Source organism: Mesoplodon bidens, assembly GCF_964165515.1.
Source record: "Mesoplodon bidens genome assembly, chromosome: 3".
Classification (NCBI taxonomy): domain Eukaryota; kingdom Metazoa; phylum Chordata; class Mammalia; order Artiodactyla; family Ziphiidae; genus Mesoplodon; species Mesoplodon bidens.
The window spans coordinates 45537749-45563343 of record NC_138178.1 but is presented as its reverse complement, the minus strand read 5'-3'; the positions used below and the strand labels follow the sequence as shown (position 1 = coordinate 45563343).

The window sequence follows — 25595 nt, the reverse complement described above, 5'->3', positions numbered from 1 at the left end:
TTTTATAGGAAAGGAGGAAAAATAATGGAAACACATCTCATTATTTTATTGTCACATTTCTACTTATCGTTTCCCCTCTTTGCCAGCACAATTTGTCTATTTTTTCTTTCTATAGGATAAAAGTATAAACTCACTGAATCTTTTTCGTATGGTTATAGTAGGATTATACTTAAGATTAATTTAACATCCTTTTTCAGTGTTCAGATAATAGATTAATGGAGAAAAACATTAAATTTGTTTCTTGTTTAAATAAATTTAACTCTAACATGGATGAAAAATGTGTTTACTGCTTTCAGTCGACCAGATAAAAAGCAACGTATGGTAAATATTGAAAGCTCCAGGCATCGAAAACAAGAGCAGAAGCACCCTCAGCCACAACCTTATAAAAGGGAAGGTAAATGGCATAAATATGGTCGCACTAATGGAAGACACATGGCAAACCTTGAAATAGAATTGGGGCAATTACCTTTTGATCCTAAATATTGACCATCACGATTAAGTTAAATTAGAAAACTGTAACAGAAACTTGGATGCTTTCTATACTGTTTGGTGTTGAAACTAAGGTGAAATTATCAAGATAACAATGTCTTTTTATCATTTCTAAGTATTAGTTTGATGATTTTATATTATTACTCAGAAGCATCAAGCAAAAGCTTACTAACTTGCATTTTCCTGTAGTTTAGCTTTGCTGAATTTTTTTTGGCACTAGAAATGTTCAACTGTAGATTAAGGAAGCCAGGCATGCAACAGATTTTGTGCATGAAATGAGACTTCCTTTCAGTGTATGAGCTTAAAGCAAGCTCAAATCATACATCACGAAGTGTAATTAACACTGATCTTTGTGTTAAATTTCCAGTAGAGCTTGAAAAAAGTACATTGTGATGGAATTTCATCTCTAACATTTTATAATCTTACACTTCTTGTCTTTTTTGTGGGTTCAAGAGCCCGTTGACTTGTGAAGAATTTGCTGCCTTATGAGCTTGCTGACTTGTTCTCTTGTGAAATTTCTTGCACATCTGAATATTGTGGAAGAAACAATAAAAGTACACCATGAGGAAAACTAAAGGTCTTTATTTAAAATCTGGCATTGCATTATTAATATATGATTTTATATTTTGTGATATTTTTCATATATTTCCTCAGTAGTGATATTTGGTAAAGCAGTCATAGTGGTTTTCTGCTAGTTCCACGAATTTTACCCAGTATTTACTAGCATATTTAAGCAGCATCTGGATATTTCTGCTCAGCAATGTCTATTTCTCTGAGAAAGATCTAAACAAAGTCAGAATTTCATGTTCATGTTTGGTTGAGTTTCCCTTTTAACTTCCGTTCATAGACGTATATGTGACTTCCAATTCGACGCTCCGGAAAGTGAGTGTGGAAGAAAACAGCAGTTCTCTCATACTTGTTTGAAATTAGGAAAGGATTTATTTCCTAGAAGTAAATAAATGTTTAAGTAAATAAAGGCTACATTTTGCTGAGTACTGTTTCAAGAATTTAAGAATGACCTATTTGTTCTTCTGAAACCCTTTTCTTAATAAAACAATGCAATTTCTTAATAAAATAATTAACTCATGGTAAGTAACATATTCCTTGGTAGTTATAGAACTAGGGCTGATTTGGACTAGGGAAAAGACCAGTTATAAAATACGGGTTGAAAGGGACCATAAAAAATGTGATGTTGTCTATTTACCTGAGTGTTTGCTAAACCTGAGGTGAAATAAAAACACTGAGTTATACCTTTTTTTACGTCCCCTTACCTCCTCCAAGATGCTGAAGATGATCAAGTGAGTAGGCAGTGTTGAATCATTTTGAAACTCTCTGTACAACCACTTTAAGGGATTTAGATAAAATATATCTGCTTCAACAAGATAATCACCTTTTCCAGTCAGGTCTGGGGGACATTGGAGAAATCTCATTGGAAGTGGGTGATGGACATGGCTATAAAAAGAAAGTTACCATTATAGTTACAAGAAGTAAAAAAAAAATTTTTTTCGTGAAAGTTTTCAAATTACTCTTAAGATACGCTCACATAACAAAATGTGAAATCTGAATCTAAACTAGGTTCCAGTTAAGGTGAGGAGGCACACCTTTAATGCAGTTTTCTCAAAAATGGAGAATATGATTCTCACACTGTGTACCTGTGCAGTAACTTCAAGTCCAAACTAAAGAGCAAAACTCCATTTCAGGGCGGGAAGTAGGTCAACAGCTTGTGGGACTCAATAGTCTATAACATTAGTGTGCTGTTCCAGGGATGGATGGGGCCTTTGGGACTGGGTATGTTGCTTGTTAATAAGAGAGTAGTATCTGGCAAAGTAGAAAACTGGTCATGAACCAGAAAGGATTCTTTTCCTCTTTCTGCTCTGAATCCTTACATGTTAAGTCTTTCCTATTTTTTTTTTCTTAAATATATAAGTAAGATTTAGTAATAGAGAGCAACATGGGTTCACTGATCAAAATTCAAATAAGTAATGGTTTTACTGTGGCATAGAAAGACTAGAGTGTATGTAAAAAAGATGGACTGATGAATCATAACAACTTACGCCAGTTACTTGGGCCATGCAAAAAGCCATGCTTACAACTTTGCCTCAGGAAAATTAATATAGGGACTTCCCTGGTGGTGCAGTGGTTAAGAATCCACCTGCCGATGCAGGGGACACGGGTTCGATCCCTGGTCCACGAAGATCCCACACACCACGGAGCAACTAAGCCCGTGCGCCACAACTACTGAGCCTGCGCTCTAGAGCCCATGAGCCACAACTACTGAGCCTACGTGCCACGACTACTGAAACCCGCATGCCTAGAGCCTGTGCTCCACGACAAAAGAAGCCACCACAATGAGAAGCCCGCGCACCGCAACGAAGAGTAGCCCCTGCTCTCCACAACTAGAGGAAGCCTGCACGTGGCAACGAAGACCCAACACAGCCAAAAATAAATAAATTTATAAAAAAGAAAAATTAATATAAATAAATTTACACATGACCTTAATACTTCATGACTGGGACTTCCCTGGTGGCTCAGTGGTTAAGAATCCACCTGCCAATGCAGGGGACATGGGTTTGATCCATGGTCCAGGAAGATCCCCCATGCCATGGAGCAACTAAGCCCGTGCTCCACAATTACTGGGCCTGCGCTCTAGAGCCCATGCGCCACAACTACTGAGCCTGCATGCTGCCACTGCTGAAGCCCATGTGCCTAGAGCCTGTACTCCGCAACAAGAGAAGCCACCGCAATGAGAAGCCAGCTTGTCACAACTAGAGAAAGCCCGCACGCGGCAACAAAGACCCAACAAAGCCGAAAGAAAGAAAGAAAAGAAATTTCAAATACTTCATGACTTTAACAATTTTGAAGATGAAGGTCTTGCTTCAAGGGGAAAGCAGAAACAGAGAAAAAGCTGCCAGCCTTATATTCCAAAGTAGGTATCAGACTTTTTTTTTCTTTTTTTTTTTTGTGCTCCATTGTGCAAGTTGAAAAAATTAAGACAAGAACTAGGTGAACTATACAAAGGCTAAGATATCAACCACTACAACCATGTATGGGAGAGCATCTTGGTACCTCTAGAATTCCTGTTCTCTTCAGTGTTAACACTACTGAGAGCATGGATGGAGAGTGAATGTCGCTCTCTCAGCTCTAGTCTTTTATATAGTATAGGATCCTCAAGTTAAAGGGATACTTGGGGTCTTAACATCCATCTAACCTGTGGCTTTTGGTAGACATTTCCAAATTGCACATTAATGATTGGCATTAATGATTCAGTTAAGTACAGTATTCCAAAAGTGTTAAATTACCTTAAAATGATATCAAGTTTGATACTAAGTTGACTGAAAGTGCACATGGAAAATTAACTTCAGATTGTTTAAAAAGCCAGATAGGTAAAGAATTTTCTAAAGGAAAGCTGTTTGCTTTGTCCTTTTACCCTTATTGGGCAATTGGTGAAATAATACAGCTTCCTGAAATACAAGCATAGGGTCAATGATATCTTTTTAAACGTCCTGCATAATTCAGGCAGTTTCAGTGTTATTTCCCAGACACACTTAATCCAAGCATTAGGATGTCATCTAATTGAATTCCCTGATTTTTACAAGCAAGACAGCTGATATCCAAAGAGATTAAAAACACTGGTTTAAGACCAGGGCAACAGTCAAACAGTAAATCTGGACTTGAATCCAGTGTTTTGAGATTATTTCAAAATTATGTAAATAATAAGATGTATCATAAAGATTTGTACAGATCAATGATAAGTGAATTTCTTTACTAAGAGTACCATCAAATAAGCCTATATGATATTTTATACTACCTTTAAATAGTATAAAATATCGTATAGGCTTTTGATCAGATTATTTAAATGTAAGTTTTGAAAAAAGAATATTAAAGTTTATTTAAAAGTTGTGTATGATTTTCATTGACATAAATAGCAGTTTCAAATTTCTTACAGTCATTTGATCAGTTAATTTAAATCCAGGAATCCAAAAGGAATTTTAAAGTAGTTTTCATAATAATAGCATATAGTGAACAAATTTTATTACCTATAATAAGGAGTAGAGTGACAAGGCATCATCATAAGTACTGAAGCTGAAGATATATTTGTATTGTTGTAACAGAGTTCTTGAATATTAGTCATGACATCGAGAGTACCTCGTTGATGAACTATACCAGTATAGAGGGCAAAGAACATATTTGATAAAAACAGGAAACTTAGAGCTGGTTTCTTCCACAATTTCAGGTTGTTTAGGGAGTATCCTATATAAAGATAGACACATTGAATCGTAACACTGGTAATGTTTTGTTTTCTTATAGCTAAGCAAATATTAATTGCAAATATATTTGTAATCTTTCTTGGAAGTGTAGTACAAGCTGTAATACTGTCATGGACAAACAAGAAATCAGCAATACGTTATCTTTGTAATTTCTCTGACCATTCACTGTCATTATCCATTATCATCCATGTCTTGACCTTTTTCTAGAAAGAGGAATTGAGGTATAGCGGAAAGATTATGGCTAGGGAGTCTAACAAACAGATTTGAATTCTAGCTCTGGAATTAGTTTCCTGTCTTCCCTAACAGTACCTTTTTCAAGTATTAGAAAAAAATGTATGTCCATTGCCTGTCCTGGTACATAGTTGCTAAATAAATAGGACTTGTATTTATTCCATTTACCTATCACTTTAATCTCCCAAGCACTAGCAATGGATTGTGTACATACAAGTCTCAGTAATTCTGAAGGAAGTATAACAGAATATCCTCTTAGAAAAATACATCACTAAGCTCCTGGGAGATTTTCAGTGGTCAGTTTATGAGTGGTGGCATGGATCTCTTTCTGGAAGAGAAAGATTTATGTTTTATTATTATTTTTTTCTATCACTATAGTGTTGGACAATTTGGAGATGCTAAACAATTTTTCTTTTTTAATTTGTAAAAGTAATTCTTGTATGTGGCAAAACAAAAAAACCCACTTTGCTAAGGAAATCTATATTTTCATTTTCCATAGTGAGAAGTCAGTAGATAATGCCAAAAACAGTAACCTTTAAGAGCATTATTAGCATTTTATTTAGAGAGGGAGACAAATAACAAAATAACCACCTAAAAGAGTGTAAGTGATTGCCTCTGAATATGGTAATGGGAGGGAGGGCAGGGGAACCACTGTTCTTTAAAAATCCTTACCTGACTTTTTTTTTTTTTTTTTTTTTTATTTTTTTTTGCGGTACGCGGGCTTCTCACTGCTGTGGCCTCTCCCGTTGTGGAGCACAGGCTCCGGACGCACAGGCTCAGCGGCCATGGCTCACGGGCCCAGCCGCTCCGCGGCACGTGGGATCTTCCCGGACCGGGGCACGAACCCGTGTCCCCTGCATCGGCAGGCGGACTCTCAACCACTGCGCCACCAGGGAAGCCCCCTTACCTGACTTTTGAAACAGTGCATGTGCAGTTTTGCTAAAAAGATTAGCACATGGAAAAACAAAGTGGCCTAATCAGAGACCAGCAAGTCTGCATTGGCCACTGTAGTAAAAACAGATTAAGCAGAAACCCTACCCAAGATCCTGCCACTTAAAGACTTACTCTTTTGGAATGGGAATGAGAATTCAGACAACTCAGTCTTTAAAACACTCTGTAAAGACACAGAGCAGAGAAGTGGAATGCTGGAAAAACCAGATTTTAAAAATGGAATGAAACCAAGTTCCTAAATTAACCAAACCAAACATGTGCACAGAAATATTTGTCCTCTAGTAGTCTGGCAATGCTCACCTGGGTGAAAAGCAAACAATTATAACTCTAACTCAAGTTATTGTAAAAAAAAAAGTTTAAATCTGAATAGTGATTTGTGAACAGATTTGCTCTGCTAAATGGTCCCACTATTCTTAAAACTTGCCAAGTATCTCTTAGATGCTTATATTTTTATTTGTGCCTGCATTTGTATATGAAGTAAGACTATAAATAGGACAGTAACTTTGGTTTCAGGACTTTAGATGTTTCAAATACATAGATGTGTATGTTTGTGTCTAAATTGAAGAGATTACATCTGAGATCTGTAGGAGGTCACTTATACTTGGTCAAAGAAGGCTGCTTAACTCAATGGGTTGTTTGGAGGTTTTTTTTTTTTTTTTTTTTTTAAGTAAAAAGTTTGGTACCATTAACTTCTTAGTTTTTCTGAGCCTTCAGGCCCAGTTGATTACTCATTTCTTCCCTCCTTAGTCCAGTGATTTTTTTTTTAGTGATTAATATTTGAAGGAAGCCAACAGTCATTCTGAATTAAACTTGAAGTTAATAAAGTTTCAATTCATAAATTTTCCAAACCAACCAATGAAAAAATTCATATTTTCCAGAGCCGAGTAACTTTTTAGAAGCCATATGTAAAAAACTTACTGAAAAAGACCTAGTGGAAAAATGGAGAAAAGATTAAAAATTAAGTCAGAGGTGTGAATCACTTTAAAAATTGCATACGCATTAGAGTGAGTCTTGAAGGGATAGATGTGTGTAAAGCATTAAAAATTAGTTTCAATATACATTTTTCATTTGTGGAATGTAGAACTTTGTAGTTTAACTATAAACTTAAATTAGCTATTCTAAAATAGACATGTTGTATTACTTTTTAGCGAAAGATTTCTGACAGCCAGAAACACCACCACCAAAAGGTGTTATGGATACTGGATCCTTATGTTTTTATCTCACTTTACAGGACACAGGAAAAAGGATATTTAGGCTGCAAAAAGAGAATGCTGCAGTAATATACTCAATTTGCAATTAAGGAGCAATTCTTATTTAGCCTAGTAGAAAATAAATAATATTTTAGAGTTTAATAAGCATTGATTGTCTTTTAACTGTTTCTTTATCATTGATTTTTTCTCTATTATACAAAAATACTTACCACAGAACACCATACAAAATGGTAAAACTGGATAGATAAACCTGAATTCTTTGTGGCTCAACATGCTATAGTAAAAAAAGATATTCAAAGAAAATATTAGTTTCTTATATTAAATGATGGTTTGAGAAGTTAATGTATTTAAAAGGAATATAATTAACATGATCTGTTTTTGTAATTACTGAGACTGAATTTCATGCTTTAGGAATCAGTCTCATTCTTCTTCAGTTATAAGGTGATGATGATGTAAAAGTAATCCTAACATTTGATGTCAATGCGATATTCTAAAGTACAATTGCATTCTAAAAGATTTCTATTACCAATCCAAGTAAGTTATTTTACTCAAATTTCAAATAAAGGTGCATACATTTTCAAAATATTTCTCTGGTCCTTCAATACTTAAAGTTTTGGCAGTTTCTGTTCTTTAAAAGCAAATACAATTTGTTCAACCTCTTTAAATATTGAATGTATCCATATTAGGCAGACTGTATCAGAAGTATTCAGTCTGTCTTGAGTACCAGCATAATTATTACATTTTCCATTTGCTAAATAATCCCCACTAACAAATCATAGGAATTAATGCAACTCCAAAAGATAAAACAGTTTACCTTTTAAATAATTTAGTTAACTTCTTGGTAACATTTAAAGAGTGAACTATTTGAATAAATAAAATCTTACCTATAAACTAGCAGTGTCCACAGCACAGTCACCAAAAATATCCTATACCTCTTTGGGGCTAGAAGGCAGCCATGAATAAAGAAGGGTAAGTGAGTACCCAGGACAGCTGGAAATCCTTGACTGAAGTACCAGTGCCATGGATGAGAACCATAAAATGATCCCACATTCTGCATCACGTTAAATTTCAAAAAATTATATTGAACCAGAGTCCACTGGCATCATTGAAGGAAAAAGAAATAGAAATGTGTTAGTGCCAAGTATGAATCTTTGGCATTAGGGAATTTGGCTGAATCATGAAATTAAATCAGAATGAAGTCTAAACAACAGACCGTAGTTTACATTAATAATTTTGAATATGAACTCATTCTTTTTTTTAAAAATGTACTTATTATTTTTGGCTGCGTTGGGTCTTCATTGCTACTCGACGTTGCACTGCATGGGCTTCTCACTGCAGTGCCTTCTCATTGTGGATCATGGGCTCTAGGCACATGGGCTTCAGTAGTTGTGGCATGCTGGCTCAGTAGTTGTGGAGCCCAGGCTTAGTTGCTCCACGGCATGTGGGATCTTCCTGGCCCACGGCTCGAACCCGTGTCCCCTGCATTGGCAGGTGGATTCTTAACCACTGCGCCACCAGGGAAGCCCGAACTCATTCTTCTTTATATATTTTCCATTATGATTTATCATAGGATACTGAATATAGTTCCCTGTGCTATACAATAGAACCTTGTTGTTTATCTATTATCTATATAATAGTTTGCATCTGCTAATCCCAAACTCCCAATCCTTCCCTCCCTATTGGCAACTACAAGTCTGTTCTATATGTCTGTGAGTCTGTTTCTGTTTTGTAGATAAGCTCATTTGTGGCATACTTCAGATTCTACATATAAGTAATATCATATGGTATTTGTCTTTCTCTTCCTAACTTACTTCACTTAGTATGATAATCTCTAGTTCCATCCATGTTGCTGCAAATGGCATTATTTCGTTCCTTTTTATGGCTGAGTAGTAGTCCATTTGTGTGTGTGTGTGTGTGTGTACACACACATATATACATACCACGTCTTCTTTATCCATTTATCTGTAGTGGACATTTAGGTTGTTTCCATGTCTTGGCTATTGTGAATAGTACTGCTGTGAACATAAGGGTGCCTGTATCTTTTTGGATTAGAGTTTTGTCTGGATATATGCCCAGGAGTGGGACTGCTGGATCATATGGTAATTCTATTTTCAGTTTTCTGAGGAAACTCCATACTGTTTTTCTCAGTGGCTGTACCAACTTACATTCCCACCAACAGCGTAGGAGGGTTCCCTTTTCTCCACACCCTCTCCAGAATGTATTGTTTGTAGACTTTCTGATGATGGCCATTCTGACTGGTGTGAGGTGATACCTCACTGAAGTTTTGATTTGCATTTCTCTAATAATTAGCAATGTTGAGCATCCTTTCATGTGCCTGTTGGCCATGGCTTCTTTAGAGAAATGTCTATTTAGGTCTTCTGCCCATATTTCAATTGGGTTGTGTGTTTTTTTTGTTGTTGAGTTGTATGAGCTGTTTGTATATTTTGGAAATTAAGCCCTTGTCAGTCTCATTGTTTGTAAATATTTTTCCCATTCTGTAGGTTGTCTTCATTTTGTTTATGGTTTCTTTGCTGTGCAGAAGCTTTTAAGTTTGATTAGGTCCCATTTGTTTATTTTTGCTTTTATTTCTGTTGCCTTGGGAGGCTGACTTAAGAAAACATTGGTATGATTTATGTCAGAGAATGCTTTGCCTATGTTCTCTTCTAGGATTTTTATGGTGTCATGTCTTATATTTAAGTCTTTAAGCCATTTTGAGTTTATTTTTGTGCATAATGTGAGGGTATGTTCTAAATTCATTGATTTGCTGAAGAGCCTGTCTTTTTCCCATTGTATATTCTTGCCTCCTTTGTCAAAGATTAATTGACTGTAGGTGTGTGGGTTTATTTTTGGGCTCTCTGTTCTGGTCCATTGATCCATATATCTGTATTTGTGCCAATACCACACTGTTTTGATTACTGTAGCTTTGTAGTATTGTCTGAAGTCTGGGAGGGTTATGTCTCCTGCTTTGTTCTTTTTCTTAAGGATTGCTTTGGCAATTTGGGGTCTTTTATGGTTCCATATAAATTTTAGGGTTATTTGTTCTAGTTCTGTGAAAAATGTGGGTAATTTGATAGGGCTCACATTAAATTTGTAGACTGCTTTGGGTAGTATGGCCATTTTAACAATATTAATTCTTCCAATCCAAGAGCATAGCATATCTTTCCGTTTCTTTGAATCGTCTTCGGTTTCCTTCATTAATTTTTTATAGTTCTCAGTGTATAATTCTTTCACCTCCTTGGTCAGGTTTATTCCTAAGTGTTTTATTTTGGGGGGTGCAATTTTGAAAGTTTTTTTTTTTTAATTTATTTTGGCTGTTTTGGGTCTTCGTTGCTGCATGTGGGCTTTCTCTATTTGCAGTGAGCAGTGGCTACTCTTCATTGTGGTGCTTCTCACTGTGGTGGCTTCTCTTGTTGCGGAGCACAGGCTCTAGGCACGCGGGCTCAGTAGTTGTGGCTCGTGGGCTTTAGAGCGCAGGCTCAGTAGTTGTGGTGCATGGGCTTAGTTGCTCCACGGAATGTGGGATCTTCCCAGAGCAGGGCTTGAACCCATCTCCCCTGCATAGGCAGGCAGATTCTTAACCACTGCGCCACCAGGGAAGTCCCAGATACTGTTTTTTGACATTCCCTTTCTGATATTTCATTGTTAGTATAAAGAAATGCAACTGATTTCTGTATGTTAATCTTGTATCCTGCTACCTGCTGAATTCATTTATCAGTTCTAGTAGTTTTTGTGTGGAGTTTTTAGGGTTTTCCATATAGAGTATCATGTCATCTGCATATAATGACAATTATACCTCTTCCCTTCCAATTTGGATACCTTTTATTTCTTTTTCTTGTCTGATTGCTCTGGGTAGGACTTGCAGTACTGTGTTGAATAGAAGAGGTGAGAGTGGGCATCCTTGTCTTGTTCCAGATTTTAGCGGGAAGGCTTTTAGCTTTTCACCATTGAGTATTATATTGGCTGTGGGTTTGTCATAAATAGCTTTTATTATGTTGAGATATGTTCCCTCTATACCACTTCGGTAAGAGTTTTTTTATCATCAGTGGATGTTGAATTTTGTCAAATGCTTTTTCTGCATCTATTGGGATCACGTGGTTTCTGTCTTTTGTTTATGTGGTGTATCACATTGATTTGCATATGTTGAACCATCCTTGTGAACTTGGGATGAATCCCACTTGGTTGTGGTATGATCTTTTTTATATGTTGTTGGATTTGGTTTGCTAATATTTTGTTGAGAATTTTTACATCTATATTCATCAAAAATATTGCCCTGTAATTTTCTTTTTTTGGTGGTGTCTTTGTCTGGTTTTGGTATCACGGTGATGATGTCTTCATAGACTATCTTTGGGAGTGTTCCCTCTTCTTCAATTTTTTGGAAGAGTTTGAGAAGGATCAGTATAAGCTCTTCTTTGTACGTTTGGTAGAATTTGCCTGTGAAGCCATCTGGTCCTGGACTTTTGTTTGTAGAAAGTTTTACAATTACAGATTGTTTCACCTCTAGTGATTGGTCTGTCCAGATTATTTCTTTTTTTAAAAAAATTTTTATTGGAGTATAGTTGCTTTACAACGTTGTGTTAGTTTCTACTGTACAGCAAAGTGAATCAGCTATACATATACATATATCCTCTTTTTTGGATTTCCTTCCCATTTAGGTCACCACAGAGCGAGCACTGAGTAGAGTTCCCTGTGCTATACAGTAGGTCTGTTTCTTCTTGATTCAATTTTGGTGGGCTGAATGTTTCTAGAAATTTGTTCATTTCTTCTAGGTTGTCGAATTTTGTTGGCATATAATTGTTCATAGTATTCCCTTATAGTTTTTTGTATTTCTGTGGTATCGGTTGTTATGTCTCCCCTTTGATTTCTTATTCTGTTTATTTGGGTTCTCTCTCTTTTCTTCTTGGTGTGAAGCCTGGCCAGAGGTTTGTCAATCTTGTTTACCCTTTCAAAGAACCAGCTCTTGGTTTTATTGATTTTTTTCTATTTTTTTAAATCTCTATTTTATTTATTTTCTCTCTAATCTTTATTATTTCCTTCCTTCTGCTGACTTTAGGTTTTGTTTGTTCTTCTTTTTCTGATTCCTTTAAGTGGTAAGGTTAAGTTGTTTATTTGAGATTTTTCTTGTTTTTTGAGGAAGGGCTGTATCACGGTGAACTTCCATCTAAGAACTGCTTCTGTTGCATCCCATAGATTTTGTATAGTTGTGTTTTCATTGTCATTTGTAATAACAATGAAATCATTCTTTATTAATTTTTTATGTTCTAAGTATTAATGTGTTTTTTGTTAATTTGTGAAACACTAGGTTCTTGAGATTTAAGGAAGTATGAATAAATGTTATAACAGTGTTAAGTTTTACATACAACTGGACATAAAGAGAATCCTTAAAAATAATTTTTATGAGTCTATGTGTTTGGTACCTATATTAAAATTTTTACTGTTCTACCTTATGGCATAAGACATTACCTATTAAGATAAAGCTTTGAAAACACTGCAGTTTGAATTATAGCATAAAGTAGGTAATAACAGCAGCAGCTAACATTAAGGGCTCACTGTGCCATGCAGTGTTTTAAGCGTTTTACATGTATTATTTCATTTAATCTTCCAACCGTAAGAGACACGTATCACAATTATTTCCAGATAAGGAAACTGGCAAGAAAGATATACAACTTGTCCAAGGTCTTACAGCTAATAATGAGGGCACTAGGCCTCAGACAGTGGCATCTGATTCCAGAACCCATAAGTGACTTAAAAACAGGGAACTTAAAAACAACCAAAGGCATTGCCAATAGTCATAAAGATTAAAATGCCAAATCAGATGCTTAAAGAATATTCTGGTTAATTTAAATTCTGAATAATTGAGGTCAATTAAAATCATTTAAAAATTAACCTTTATTGTTACAAACCTGACAAAAATGCCTGAAAATGGATTCTTGAACTTCAATTAGGAATATATAATTCTGTTATACAGAAAGCACAGCAAAGTGAACCAAAGGCATATGCTAGTAGTTTTTTTCTAATATATCCCATATCATTAAAAAAATGATTTGCTTATGCTCCCAAATATTCACGGATTAAAAGGTTGAGTTTTTAGTGTAATGAATGATTACATTAAAATATTTTTTTAAAATAAAAAAAAGCATATTTTTACTTACTTGACCAAAAAAAATACGATCAATTATCAGAGAGAAACTCAAAGTGACAAATCTGAAAAACAAAATAAACAGGTGATTAACATTCTGAACTTGCTGAAAATCCAACAGTAGCATATGGCTTTGCAAAGTGCCCTGCATCAAAAGCCAGTTTAAAAATGCTTTAAAAGTTTTACCAACTGAATATCGTTTTGAAAGATCTTTCATTGAGAGAAGCTGTATTTAAATAAACTTTTTAAAAGTAACAAACTCTGTATTATCTATTGCTGCTTGACAAATTACCCCAAAATGTGGTAACCAAAAATTATGAACATTTATTATCTCAGTTTCTGTGGGTCAAGAATCCAGGCGCAGCTTAACTGGGTGTCTCTGACTCAGGGTCTCATAACTTGTCAGGATATTGACTGGGGCTGTAATTTCATCTGTAGGCTCTCATGATTTTTCCCTATAGCACTTATTGTCATTTGAGAAACATGTTAATCATATGTTTTTAGCTGTCCTCCCCCCCACTAGAATGTATACTTCATGAAGAAACGGACTTTATTTTGTTAAATTGCTGTATCTCCAGCATCTGGAACGACACCTAGCACATACTAGGATTAAATAAATATTTGCTGAATGAATGCATTACTTCCAAAACAATGCTAATAAATCTGAGAAATGACAACACTGGCAACTGAGCCACCGGATGATTTTGTCCTTTTTTAATAGCTACCAAAAATAACCTGTACAGAGTGAATACTAGTATATTAAGAAGATCACTGTTTTAAGAGTCAAAATGCATTCATCCCTTCAATAAATAATTATTTTGGATATTCCACTAGATACCTGGGATAATTCTGATCCTAGGAGCTCAAAATGTAGTTAAGAGGACCTGGGTTTCAATCCCATTTCCATCAGAGCAATCAACCCAGTGACATTGGCTAATTCATTTTTAATTTCACCAAGCCCTCCATTTTCTGTATCACAAAGTAAAAATACCTACATTGCCTAGATCCAAGAATTGTGAAAATCAGGTAATATGTGAACACATATATTATAAAGCCCCATACAAATGTGAAGGAATCAAGTATCTCTAAAATGTATTTGAAAAATATTTAAGAAATAAAGCATAGGAAAGTTCTAATTTAGAAAAATTGCCAAGATCCGCATTTAAGCAAATTAAAATACTTTAGAATCACAAATAAAAATATAACATGTAAAATTGGAAATACTATGTTTCCTTGGTCTGACAGTTCTCATTGATGTTAGAAGATGTAACTGACTAAAAGATGTAAAATCTTGTTCATAATTTATAATTTATAGGTTATTAAAATTAATAGATGGATTGTAGCCATACTTACCCTACAGGTAAAAACGGATGTAGAATAAGATCAAGCTTTCTCTGTTCTTGCCAGAAATGTCTGAACAGCAAAGGTATCCACAGAATAACAGCTGTGGGACGAATTATAAAGGCAAGTGCCACCAGGGATGAGTACTTGACACTATAAGCAAGGAAAAGGTATTGTCAAGACAACTAGGAAATGAGTTCAGAAGTTATCTATTTATGCTGTGGTATAACATTTTTTTAAAACAATGAGAGCATTTTCCTTTTGGTATAAATAGCTATGTGAACTTGGGGACTTGGGGAAATTTAATTAAACTTCTGGCTCTTAATTTTTCTCATCCATAAAGAGAGGTAATATGTAAGGTCTTTTCCAGCTTTAATATTCTAGTATTTTCAAGTAAGAAGTTATTCTGTGTCCTAGTGTTTATCTTGTTTACTGAAAGGTATACCAACTTTTAACCATACAACTCTGCCAGTTGCTTTCCTGGTGGAAAAATGATCAAGTCTCTCCTAAAGACATAAGAGATAAAAGACAGTCCCCATTTTATATGGGAAAAAAAAAAAGCTCCTTTAAAGAAACATTGGGTTTATTTAGGCAATGATGGGCTTCTGGGCACATGTGGTTTTGTTTTGAATGTAAGCTGGTAATTTTGTCCAACTGAAAGATGTGTATATACACCTGATTTTTTTTTAAAATCTTACTTATAAAAACCTATATGATCATGGATAGAAATGTGGGTTTTTACTATTAGGACTTCTCTCAATAAAGGGTTGAAGGCGAGCACCTGATAATTTAATCGTGAGGACTACAGACAGTGGCAAAATAAAACAACCTTATGGTACCATTACATACCTATTAACTAATAAGTAACTATAAAGAAATTTCCAATGTTGGTGAAGATGTAAGAGCAGGGATTTCAAGTTCAAATGCTTACAGAGACCAGATAAGTAATAAAAAATGTGTGATATTGGCTGCATGGGGGCTCTGATATCATCATGAAGGAATCCTGGCCCAAAATGTTAACAGGCCTTACATTTTTTTTCAAGAGAAACTAGAAATCCATATTTTAGGTAAGATCTCCCAATTTAAAAAGTTTGCCAAGTAGTTAAAAAACAAAAAACAAACACTGTGTAGGTGAAATAAAACATTTGTGGCTTGGTCTGACTTGCAGACAGCCTAATTGCAAATTCTGCCACAGTGGAACTACCTAGGGGATGCCCAGATACATCTAGGCCTACCTAACCTCACTGCAAATTTTCAGACTTGGATTTCTTACTCCTTTCTGAATATGTCTACATAAATTTCTTACTGGCATTCAAAATCAAACTGTATGAAATAAGCTCCACACCTTTCTCTCAAACCTGTTTATTGTCTAATGTTTAAGTTAATAGTATCACTCAGTTTCTCAGTCTTAAAATTTGGAGTCACCTTAAATAGAAATTTTTCATCCCACACATCCACTGTGTTTCCTCCCCATTCTCATTGCCATCATTTTACATCAAGTCCTCTCACTATTCTAGGATCTTTTCACAGTTGTGTCACTTGTTTGGAATCTTTTTAGTCTTTTTTTTTTAATTTCCCAGAAATATTACTTAATATCATTGTCAATCATCAGTACTTACTGAACACTTACTTTGTAATAGGCCATGTGCTATACACTATATACTGTCCATAGAGTCTCATTTAATTCTTGAGAGCTGTTGTATTATTCTCATTTGATAGAAATCAATGTTTAGATATCCTCATCTATAGGTAACCTAAGTGAATACCTATTCTTGCAGTCGAGAGTCTAATGCGGAAATGATCTTATTTGATTTGATCCTCCCAAAAACCTTACATATAAGGGAGAATGGATACTAGATTCCCAAATTTTCTTAACTAGATTCCCAAATTTTCTGGCTTACTCCCTTTTGGTATATCCTAAATACTGCTACTACGAGAGAATTATTTCTAAATCAGATTATGTCATGCTTCTCGAAAGCCACCAGTGGTAACCTGCTACCTATGAAGTCCAAATTCTGGAGAAAGGCAAAGTTCCATTCTAGCCTCATCCCTCATTCTTCTCTTCTCCCACACATCCTACCACACATGAGCTCCTCTGGACAACCTGCCCAGAATTCAATGAAGCCCTTTTATAGCTCTGTGCCTTTTCTCATGTTCCCTTTGCTTGGTATTTTATACCAATTTATATAAACCCAAACCAGGTCCATATGTTTTCTATTTGCCCATCCAGATCTGCTCTCTACTTTTCACCTGCTCAATGTGCAGGGAGGCTGACCTTTATGGACTATATCAATGGGCTACCTTGCTTTTTGGCTTCTCATTAGTATTGGTTAACAGCAGGGCAGAAGAGTCAGGGTATTTTATTCACCCTGCTCTTTCCTTGCTATGGTTAAAGGCTGGCTGTGCCCCTCTCCTGTTGGGGTCCTCTCAAAGTTACAGCTCTATGGATTTCAGTGACTTTCCTCTCCTTGCTCCTTGGGGCCAAAGGGTAATTGAAAATTCCTGTTGTGACTAGCCCTTGGGTACTACGGTATCCCCTTATTAGCTTTTCCAAACATTACTTACACCTTTGTAAACAGTCCCTTTATTAAACTCTCCTTAATTATCTGGTTTGAGTATATCTCTTTCCTGCTATAATAAATACATCAACTGTGAATTTGTGGTTCTAATAGCCTTTATGAACATTAGGGGGTCCACTGGACATTGCAATATATTGATAATTTAAGATTTTTCAAAAGCATGCTTTAGAGTTTTGTACATAATTATAACAGTACTGTTACTCACCAGTTCATAAACTTTGAACCTTCCAAAGGATAGTAGAAAAGAGCAATTATAGTGAGAACAGTTTCCATTGTGTTTGTAAGAGTTCTGGTACAGCAATACCACGTGAACCAAGAGCATAACTGGCAAAAAAACTAAGAACAATTATAAGCAAACATATATGGAGTGGGAAATGGAAAAGCTTAGTATTCTAAGGAAAATAGCAAGCAAGTCTAAATAATGTTAAAAGTGGGCATGTCCAAACATCATTTTTAGGAAGTTACATCAAGCACATCTATGATACCAGGTCTGTATTTGTTAAAGTTAAGTTTATACTTTCAGGTACATTTTTGTCGCATTGCATTTGATTTAAATCTCACTTCACACTAATAAAAGACATACAACACAGATTCTTTGACGGTAGAGTTCAGAGAAGATTGAAATTCATAACTAGAGTCTCACAATCAGTATTCCTCAAATTGTCTTATATTACTGACAAGTATTTTGACTGATTTTTATTGACCTTGGTTGGAATGTTGTCCTGTTTCTTGGTGGAAAATTTAAGACAAGGTAAGAGAAAAAATCATGACTATCAGGAAACATCATTAAATTTTAATTTGGAAATTGACTAAATTAATAAACCACTTTTTGGTAGAACATGCAAACAGAAGCATCATTCAGTCTACAAAACAAATGCCTTAAAAGAAACTTATTAGCTGGTGCAAGGGTATTAAATGTCGTACCAGCTTCCTATCTCTTCAAATACAGACTTTAAAATATGTTCCCAATTTTTGTGAAGTTAAAGGCTCTTCCTGAGCTAGAAGATCCTAGTGCTGCTACTTTGGAGGAAGTATTATGCCTTTGCCATTTTAGGTTCAGCCTTCGACAGTGTGTATAAGCACAAATTAAAGAGATTGACTTAATCCTTGAATCACTTATCAAGGACTCAATCGCTAATGCAATCTGTCTTTTTAATGCAAATCAACACACTACCTGCAGAAATATGTCCTATCAATAATTAATAAATTGTTAATATCAATAAATTAACAATATTCAGAAATGTGTTGGTACATCGGTTACTTGAAATTTGGAACATATTGCTAACAAATAAAAAAGGTAGTAAGATTTCTAAGTTGGCTCATATAAGCTTACTTATGGTTTAAATGGGAAAATCCATTCAAGATTTGAATGGGAGTTTGAGAATCTATCTCCCCACTGTGAAATGAGCCAAATGACAAAAGGCAGTCTTCTATACCACATTCTCTTACAAAGTCCAGCTATTTTTACCATTCTAGCCAGAAGAGAAAGAGTGCATCAGTGAAAAGATACGTCTCAGGTAGCTGGAGGAAGAGTGAGCAAGGGTTGTAAACAGCTGAGGTGATCTGTGAGGTAGGCAGTGGTTTAGAACTATTCCTACCGAATATTATGGAGAGTGAGGCAAGGACTCAGTTCTGAGTCATGCTTCTTCCCAAGGCTGGGTCCTAGGGTTTAGCCTCTCATAGTGTTGGAGGGCATCAGTGGCTTCTGCCACCTAGGGCTCATTCAGAAGGAGATAGATAGCATGTCCACTTGCATTTTACTGTTCTTAATTTTGGAAGTACCTCTATAAAGTTGTACAAATTATCTTCTGAAACTGTTTTGGGAATCAATCATATTGACTGACCTGTTCATGTGCTTCATGCTTATAGGAATGAAGTAACTGACATACAGTTTCTAAAGTGTTTAGGACTTACCACCCATCTTGCCACTTGCTGATTTTCTAGTTGCTTCATTAATGAGTAAAGCCTCAAGTCTGCTATAGCGGACAGAAGTGCTTGGGCAAGTCTAGGAATCCAAATCTTCATTAGTTTAAAAAAAAAAAGATATTAAAAACATCTGTTAGTTCATACTTTAAAATCATAAGAAATCAACAAGCTGACCCAACTATCAATCGAAAGCCATTCTTAGTTAAAAAAAAAAAAGAAGTATTATTCTATTCTTGTGCAAAAATAATTTATACCTTAAAAATTGCATTAATTTTCATGGAAATACCAAAAGGTAGTTTTCTCATTCTCATTCTCTCTGTAATATACATATATATTACAACACTACTAATTTTAAATAGCCAGCAGACCATTTCATTGTGTGAAGGTTCTATTTTAGAAGCACATGTAGTTCTTTTCAGTAGCATAACAGTAGGTAATTTTTTATGAAACATTTACCCTACTGTATGCTAAGTATCATACTAAGTACTTTATGTATATCAGCTGATTCAGTGCTTCTAACAGGTACTGTTTTATAAATGAGAAAACTGAGGCATAGAGAGGTTAAATAATTTCCCCAAGGCTGCAGAGCTAGTGTGGAGGTCAAGATTCAAACCCAAGTCTGCCTGACTCCAAAGCTCTTAGCTACTAAGTTACATTGCTCCCCTATCCTACAATATAGATAATAAAATAATGTTACTTTTTTTTAAGCTTTAAGTAATCTATAATTACAGAAACATGGTGTCCAGTCAGATGACACTGAAGAATAAATTTAAGAGTAAAAAGAAAGAGTAAATGTATTATAACTTAATTACAGTTAATGATTCTAATGTTTACATTAGCATCTTTGAGTTTTAAAATGTGTCACAGTTATTATTAAGAAAGTAACACTTGCTGGTAGATCACAACTTAATTTTAGTTTGTTCAAAAGATGTGTTTCTAAAAATTTATATGTAAATCTGTATTTTTGTTGGATCAAACTTCACTAATTTTACATTATAATTAGAGCTGCTTTACTTTCAGTTGTCAGTGGCTTCTGACACTTTAGCTTTACGTCCTTTATCAATAATCTGTAAATAAATGTTTAAATCTTAGAGTTAAAGGTACATTGTACTTCATAATTCCACTTAAACTGTGCACTGTAAAGTACAGTTAAAGGCACCTCTGTACTCACCTTCTGTTTGCCCTGCATAAGAATCTATAAGCTTCCTCCTCACCTCCCAGGTATGAAAGTACTTCATGTAAAAAGTTAATTTTGCTACAGACTTAATAGGAGCTGAGTGTTGAGGTAGCCCCTAAAAGACTAAAAGGATTCTTGTGCACTGAGAGAAGTATAGTATTTATGAAGTTAATGGTCTCACTATATTCTGAGCTAGTTACCCTAGCTTTCAATATTGTGTTCAGTTTCGAGACCCACATTTTAAGATGGACATTAATAAATTACAAGATGTTTAGAGGACATTATCTGATTATGAGGTTTAGAACTGGAGATATTTATCCTGGATAAATAAAACTTTTTTGAAGGGTTGTCATGTAGAAATCTTGAATTTAAGAGAGGGTAGATTTTAGCTCAGCACAAAAATAAGTGGAGTTGTAAATTCCCAGTTATTAGCAGTCTCTCCAGACTTTTAAGATATCATTATTTTCCAGGTTATAAGGACCTGACAAGAATTAAACAGTTACACATGGCTTCTGGAAAATAACAACTAGGGCGGTGGGGTAAAGAGGAGAAGGAGGGCTTCCCTGGTGGCGCAGTGGTTAAGAGTCCGCCTGTGGATGCAGGGGGCACGGGTTCGTGCCCTGGTCTGGGAAGATCCCACATGCCGCGGAGCGGCTGGGTCCGTGAGCCATGGCCGCTGAGCCTGCGCGTCCGGAGCCTGTGCTCCGCAATGGGAGAGGCCACAACAGTGAGAGGCCTGCGTACAGCAAAAAAAAAAAAAAAAGAGGAGAAGGAACATGCCAGGGGTAAACCCTGAAGGTGAGGCCTGTGTTGGCGGCTTACCTTTCTACACTTCTGCTCTTTAAGATCCTCCTCCGTTAAGCTCTAGGAGCCACATGCCCTTGTGCCATCTCCTGACCGTTCAAAGCCCCCACTGTGGTACTCCCACAGGTTTCCCTTCTTATCCCTCTTTCTTCTCACATATTTTAAGCCAGTGCTGTCCAGTAGAAATGCAATGTGAGCCACATACCGAATTTTAAATTTTATAGTAGTCAAAAAGTAAAAAAAATCTCTTAACAGGTAAAATTAATCTTAGTGCTTTTGTTTAACTCATTATATCTAAAATATCACTTCAACATTTATTCTATATAAAAGTTACAGAAATAGTTCACATTCTTATTTTGTACTAGTTCTTTGACGTCTGGTACGTATTTTACACTAATAGCACTTCTCAATTTGGACTAGCTGCATTTCAAGTCTTCAGTAGCCACAGGTGGCTAGTGGTTACCATATTGGACAGCAAGAGCTTTAAGCCATCCCTAGTTCTTTTCACCTTATGCAGTTTAGAGAGAAGCTATCTGGAAAGAACACTAGGCTGTAAATAAGTAGACCTAGGATCTAGTTTTAGCTTTTAACATGCTGTGACTTTGGTCTATTTTCTTTATCACGTCTCTGACCCCTTCTAGTTTCAAAATTGTATAATCTATATTTAAAAATAATCAATATGAGAGTATGAATGACTGACTGATAGCATCATAATGGTTCTCTATCTGCTCAAGTTCCAGGTAGGATAGAGGTTTTTTGGAGGGTGGAGGGGTATTGGAGTGGGGTAGGATGGGGACGAGAGGAGGTTTCCTTTAAATCACAGAATGGCCAGGTGGGTCAGCTACAGGTTGAGGGCAGTGGATAGATCGTGGAGGAATAGGAAGTTTTTCTATCTTGAAGACTCCTTCATTCATAATATAACCTACTTTCTGGGATATTATATATATTTGCCCTGTTTCGAGTCTTTATGAATATCCTTCTTGATCTAGAAGCTAGTGGGTAGCTCTGAGAGAAGGAAAGAGAATTCATAGTTCCTAACTTCTACATGTGTTAATGGGAGAAACCCTGCTACTGCTCTCAATTTTCCTTCCCTGTGATATTCCCAAATGAAGCATCAATTTTACCGATATGGTCCTGTTTCTCAAAAATGGGTAATCAAATATTGTTGCAAAGGGGAGGGTACAATACAGCCTAAGAAAACAAAAACAAAAACTCCAGAACCTCAGTGTCTTTCCAGGCTTCAAAAAACCCTTCAGGATTTAGACTGCCTTTGGAATTCTGGGCCACTTCCCTAACAGAAAATGGGGAAGGCCCAAACTTCTGAGTCCAACTTGATGATAGCTTAAAGATACTGAGAATGGGGTTAGAAAAACTTTTGCACCATTAGTTCTTCTTTTGTATCCTCTCCTGGTGACTGACCCCAGAAATTCATGATCTAGGGATTACAACCCTGCTCACTATTGATGGCTAACTACTACATAGCACAATGATTGTATATATCACTATATTTTTTTGTCAAATTAATTTTCCTCATTTTTAATTTCAACACTAAATCCTGAGTGGGTTTACATGTATTTAGTCTTCATAGGCTCATATAACATGATCCTCTGCTCACAAGTTAAAAAAAGCAAGATACAACACTGCTCTTAAGTGATCCTTTTATGAAGGAAATTTACTTCTAGAGTATGAATAATATATAATGTAGTCATTCTGAGAATCTGTATATCTTAACAGGATTGCTCACAGCAGAACACTTTCATGCTCAGTCTTATGTTTTAGCACATATTGAACAGTTACACATCACAGTATGTCTTTGAACCCTGGGCTTCCCAGATGCGGTCTGAGTTTAACAACAGTAGTCTTTTAAAAACAAACTTCATGATACCAATATTATCATTTAGTTAATATACATTAACCTTAAAAAAGGGATGGAATAAATCTGTTAATGACTATTTTGATTACTTTTATTTAAACTTACCAGCAACTGAACACTGTCTTTCCCCAAAAGGTGCAGAATCTTGTATATGCTTGCAAAGATTAAGGGGTAAGTGTAACCCCTCAATCTTTCTGTCCATTCCCAAGTCAAATAACCATAATTAGTAATATTAAGGACTAATGTTAAATAGCACTGAAACAAAACCTCTTTTCAGTTCTATATATAAAACACTTTTATTTTTTGGCAAAGAAGCTTAAAAAAATAGTATTTTACACTGGATATCTGAAGTAAAAATGCAGTTGGCCAACTAAACTGTTAACTTCTTCAAAGCAGGAATGTATTTTTTACTTCATCTATATCCTCCACATTACTGAACCCTTTGGGAATATATGCTAAAGGCTGAGTCAGGTACACTAACATCAAAGAAAGATATAGAAGAAATATTAGCGTAAAATAATGGCATACTTTTATAAGTTAAAATTATTTGGAGAAAATACGGAAAATCTATTGAAAATATGTCATGGAGCTGACACAATTCCTAAGATGAATACACATTTCTAGTCCAGAAAAGAAACTACAAAGGATATTTGAAAACCATGTGATGTGCAACTTCAAGAGACTGCCAATATTCATCTGGAACAAAACTTGTCTGGACTAAAAAGCAGTTACATATTCGTAATGCTATGGTAAACAAGACCAGATAAATGTTTTCACCAAGAAGATCTGAAAAAAGAAAACAAAAAAACAACAAAAAATGAACAAACAGGTAATTGTAGCACAAAAGTCAGGCAAATTCCACTTGGGGAACTAAAATCTGCTGCTCTGGTTGGCCCCTTGCTCAGGTTCTGTTAAAGCAGTGGTGAACTCTGGCCCCTCCACACTACTCTCAAAGCAGACCTGGGCGGAAAGTTAGACAAAGGCCAGAGCCTCACCAATCTTTCTGGCAACTTATTAATATAAAGAGAATATTAAGGTACATTTTGAAAAAGATTGGGTTAACTAAGGCCTTAGGCTAATTAGGTTATCCTATATGTATATCTAATGAAAGAAACCAGCTAACAAATTACTAACATAGGAAGCGACACTTTGTATAATGTGCATATACTAGCATATAAAATGGTCCTCTATGCATTTTATGCTAGGCACTGAGTTCGTTCCTTTACATGCACTATCTCATTTAGTCCTCAATGCTATGGGGAAAATATCATTAGCCCTATTTTATATATGAGGAAACTGAGGCTCAGAAGTTAAACTGCCTTCTCCCAAGTCAAACGGTTGTAAATAACTAAACAGGATTCAAAACCGGGTCTGCATGTTGACTCCAAAGCCCTGCTCTTAATCACAAATGGACTGCCTGTAGACAATACTTTTTTAATGTGAGTTTGGTTGCCAACATTTAAAAATCAGGTTTTATATTAACATCTGTATTGCAGCATATCAAAACTCTTTAAGATCTGGCAACACAGAGCTCAACTGGGAACTGGCTGGTACTGAAATATAGGGTGCTTTGACTTCTTATGTATACATTTAGCCTCGCCTGTCCGGCCTCCTGAGGACTTGAGTTTGCAACCTGTCTCTGATCCACTGTGAGTCTTTGCTATCATTCCGGGTTCCTGCCACTCTCCTTCCTTCTTCTCCAGGAACACATTTTAAATGTTTCTCAGACAACTGGTACGTTCAAGACCACATACATGCCCCTTCTGAACTTTCATCTTTCAGAAACAAACCTCCCGACTGCACTGTATCTGCTGTCAGAAAACCTTGTTCTTTCCTTTCCTCCTCTTTAGTCCGTGGACTCAGGCAGAAGAAACCGTACTCAGAACTGGCCCTTGAAAAACCGCGCTTGGCCCATAAAAGGCGCAAAATAAATACTTACTTACTGAATGAGGAGCCCATCTTTATTGTAAATACCCCCTCCGACAGATCAAAATCCCACTTGCTGGGATGATTTTTCTCCTGTCAACATTACATCAGGACCAAAGAAAAGGCGGAGATGGCAGTGAAGAAAAAGCAGTGCGGCGGGGGTCAGACCTGGTCGCACTCCAGGAATCAGCCCCTCCGTAGCTACGAAACCTCGGGAACACTGGGCCAGGGTGGCGACCCCCTCTCTGAAAAGGGGATGGCCACATCATGCTTACTCATTTCACACGGCTGCGGGGAGGACGGCACAAAATAATGCAGAATACACTGCCGCGCAAGCGACAGGGATCGAGGATCCCTTCTCGAGAGCAAAGCGATTTCTTGCCCCCTGCCCCCCCCCAGCAGATGGAGCCCTCGCTCAGTGTCGGCGATTTCCCGCCACCGCCACTCCGCTCGTCTTCCACACCCACTCACTCACCTCCGCCGCGCCCAGTGCTCTTCTGCTGGCTGAGGTACAAGGTGGACTTTCTCGTTCTCAGCTTCATCTTCTCGTGGGAGCGGTTCTGGAGACCACGGAAAAAGAGGCTGCCGCCGTCTCGCTCCATCCTGCATCTGCTTCGAGGTCTGCTGGGGACAGCCAGCCGCCACCGTCCCCAGCCCTAGGTAGCTGAAGCAGCGCGCTCTTC

The 25595-nt window shown here is 36.4% G+C and overlaps 2 protein-coding genes across 6 annotated transcripts in view; one reads left to right on the top strand and one right to left on the bottom strand.

Moving 5' to 3' along the window:
* The window catches only part of CCPG1 (cell cycle progression 1), a 38982-nt gene extending 37714 nt beyond the window's left edge, over positions 1-1268 (top strand). For 2 of the 3 annotated variants that reach the window (XM_081227045.1, XM_081227044.1), the window contains exon 10: positions 297-902. In XM_081227045.1, coding sequence (XP_081083171.1) covers positions 297-486 — 190 coding nt within the window. In that variant the 3' untranslated portion in view covers positions 487-902. Of the gene's footprint in view, positions 1-296 lie in introns of all 3 variants that reach the window. The other variant, XM_081227046.1, reaches the window with a different exon arrangement.
* PIGB (phosphatidylinositol glycan anchor biosynthesis class B) lies at positions 1056-25595 on the bottom strand. 3 transcript variants are annotated; one of them, XM_081227047.1, is made up of 12 exons: positions 25388-25595; positions 23639-23772; positions 23092-23211; positions 19121-19225; positions 17412-17542; positions 14640-14780; positions 13300-13351; positions 8035-8246; positions 7360-7424; positions 4527-4740; positions 1761-1941; positions 1056-1434 (listed from the first exon to the last, which is right to left on the bottom strand). In XM_081227047.1, exons 1-12 carry the CDS (start codon positions 25512-25514, stop codon positions 1297-1299), a joined length of 1620 nt encoding a protein of 539 aa, XP_081083173.1. In that variant the 5' UTR covers positions 25515-25595; the 3' UTR covers positions 1056-1296. The 3 variants fall into 3 exon arrangements, with proteins under 3 accessions (XP_081083173.1, XP_081083175.1, XP_081083174.1); XM_081227049.1 differs by having other exon boundaries at positions 1880-1941; XM_081227048.1 differs by having other exon boundaries at positions 4527-4647.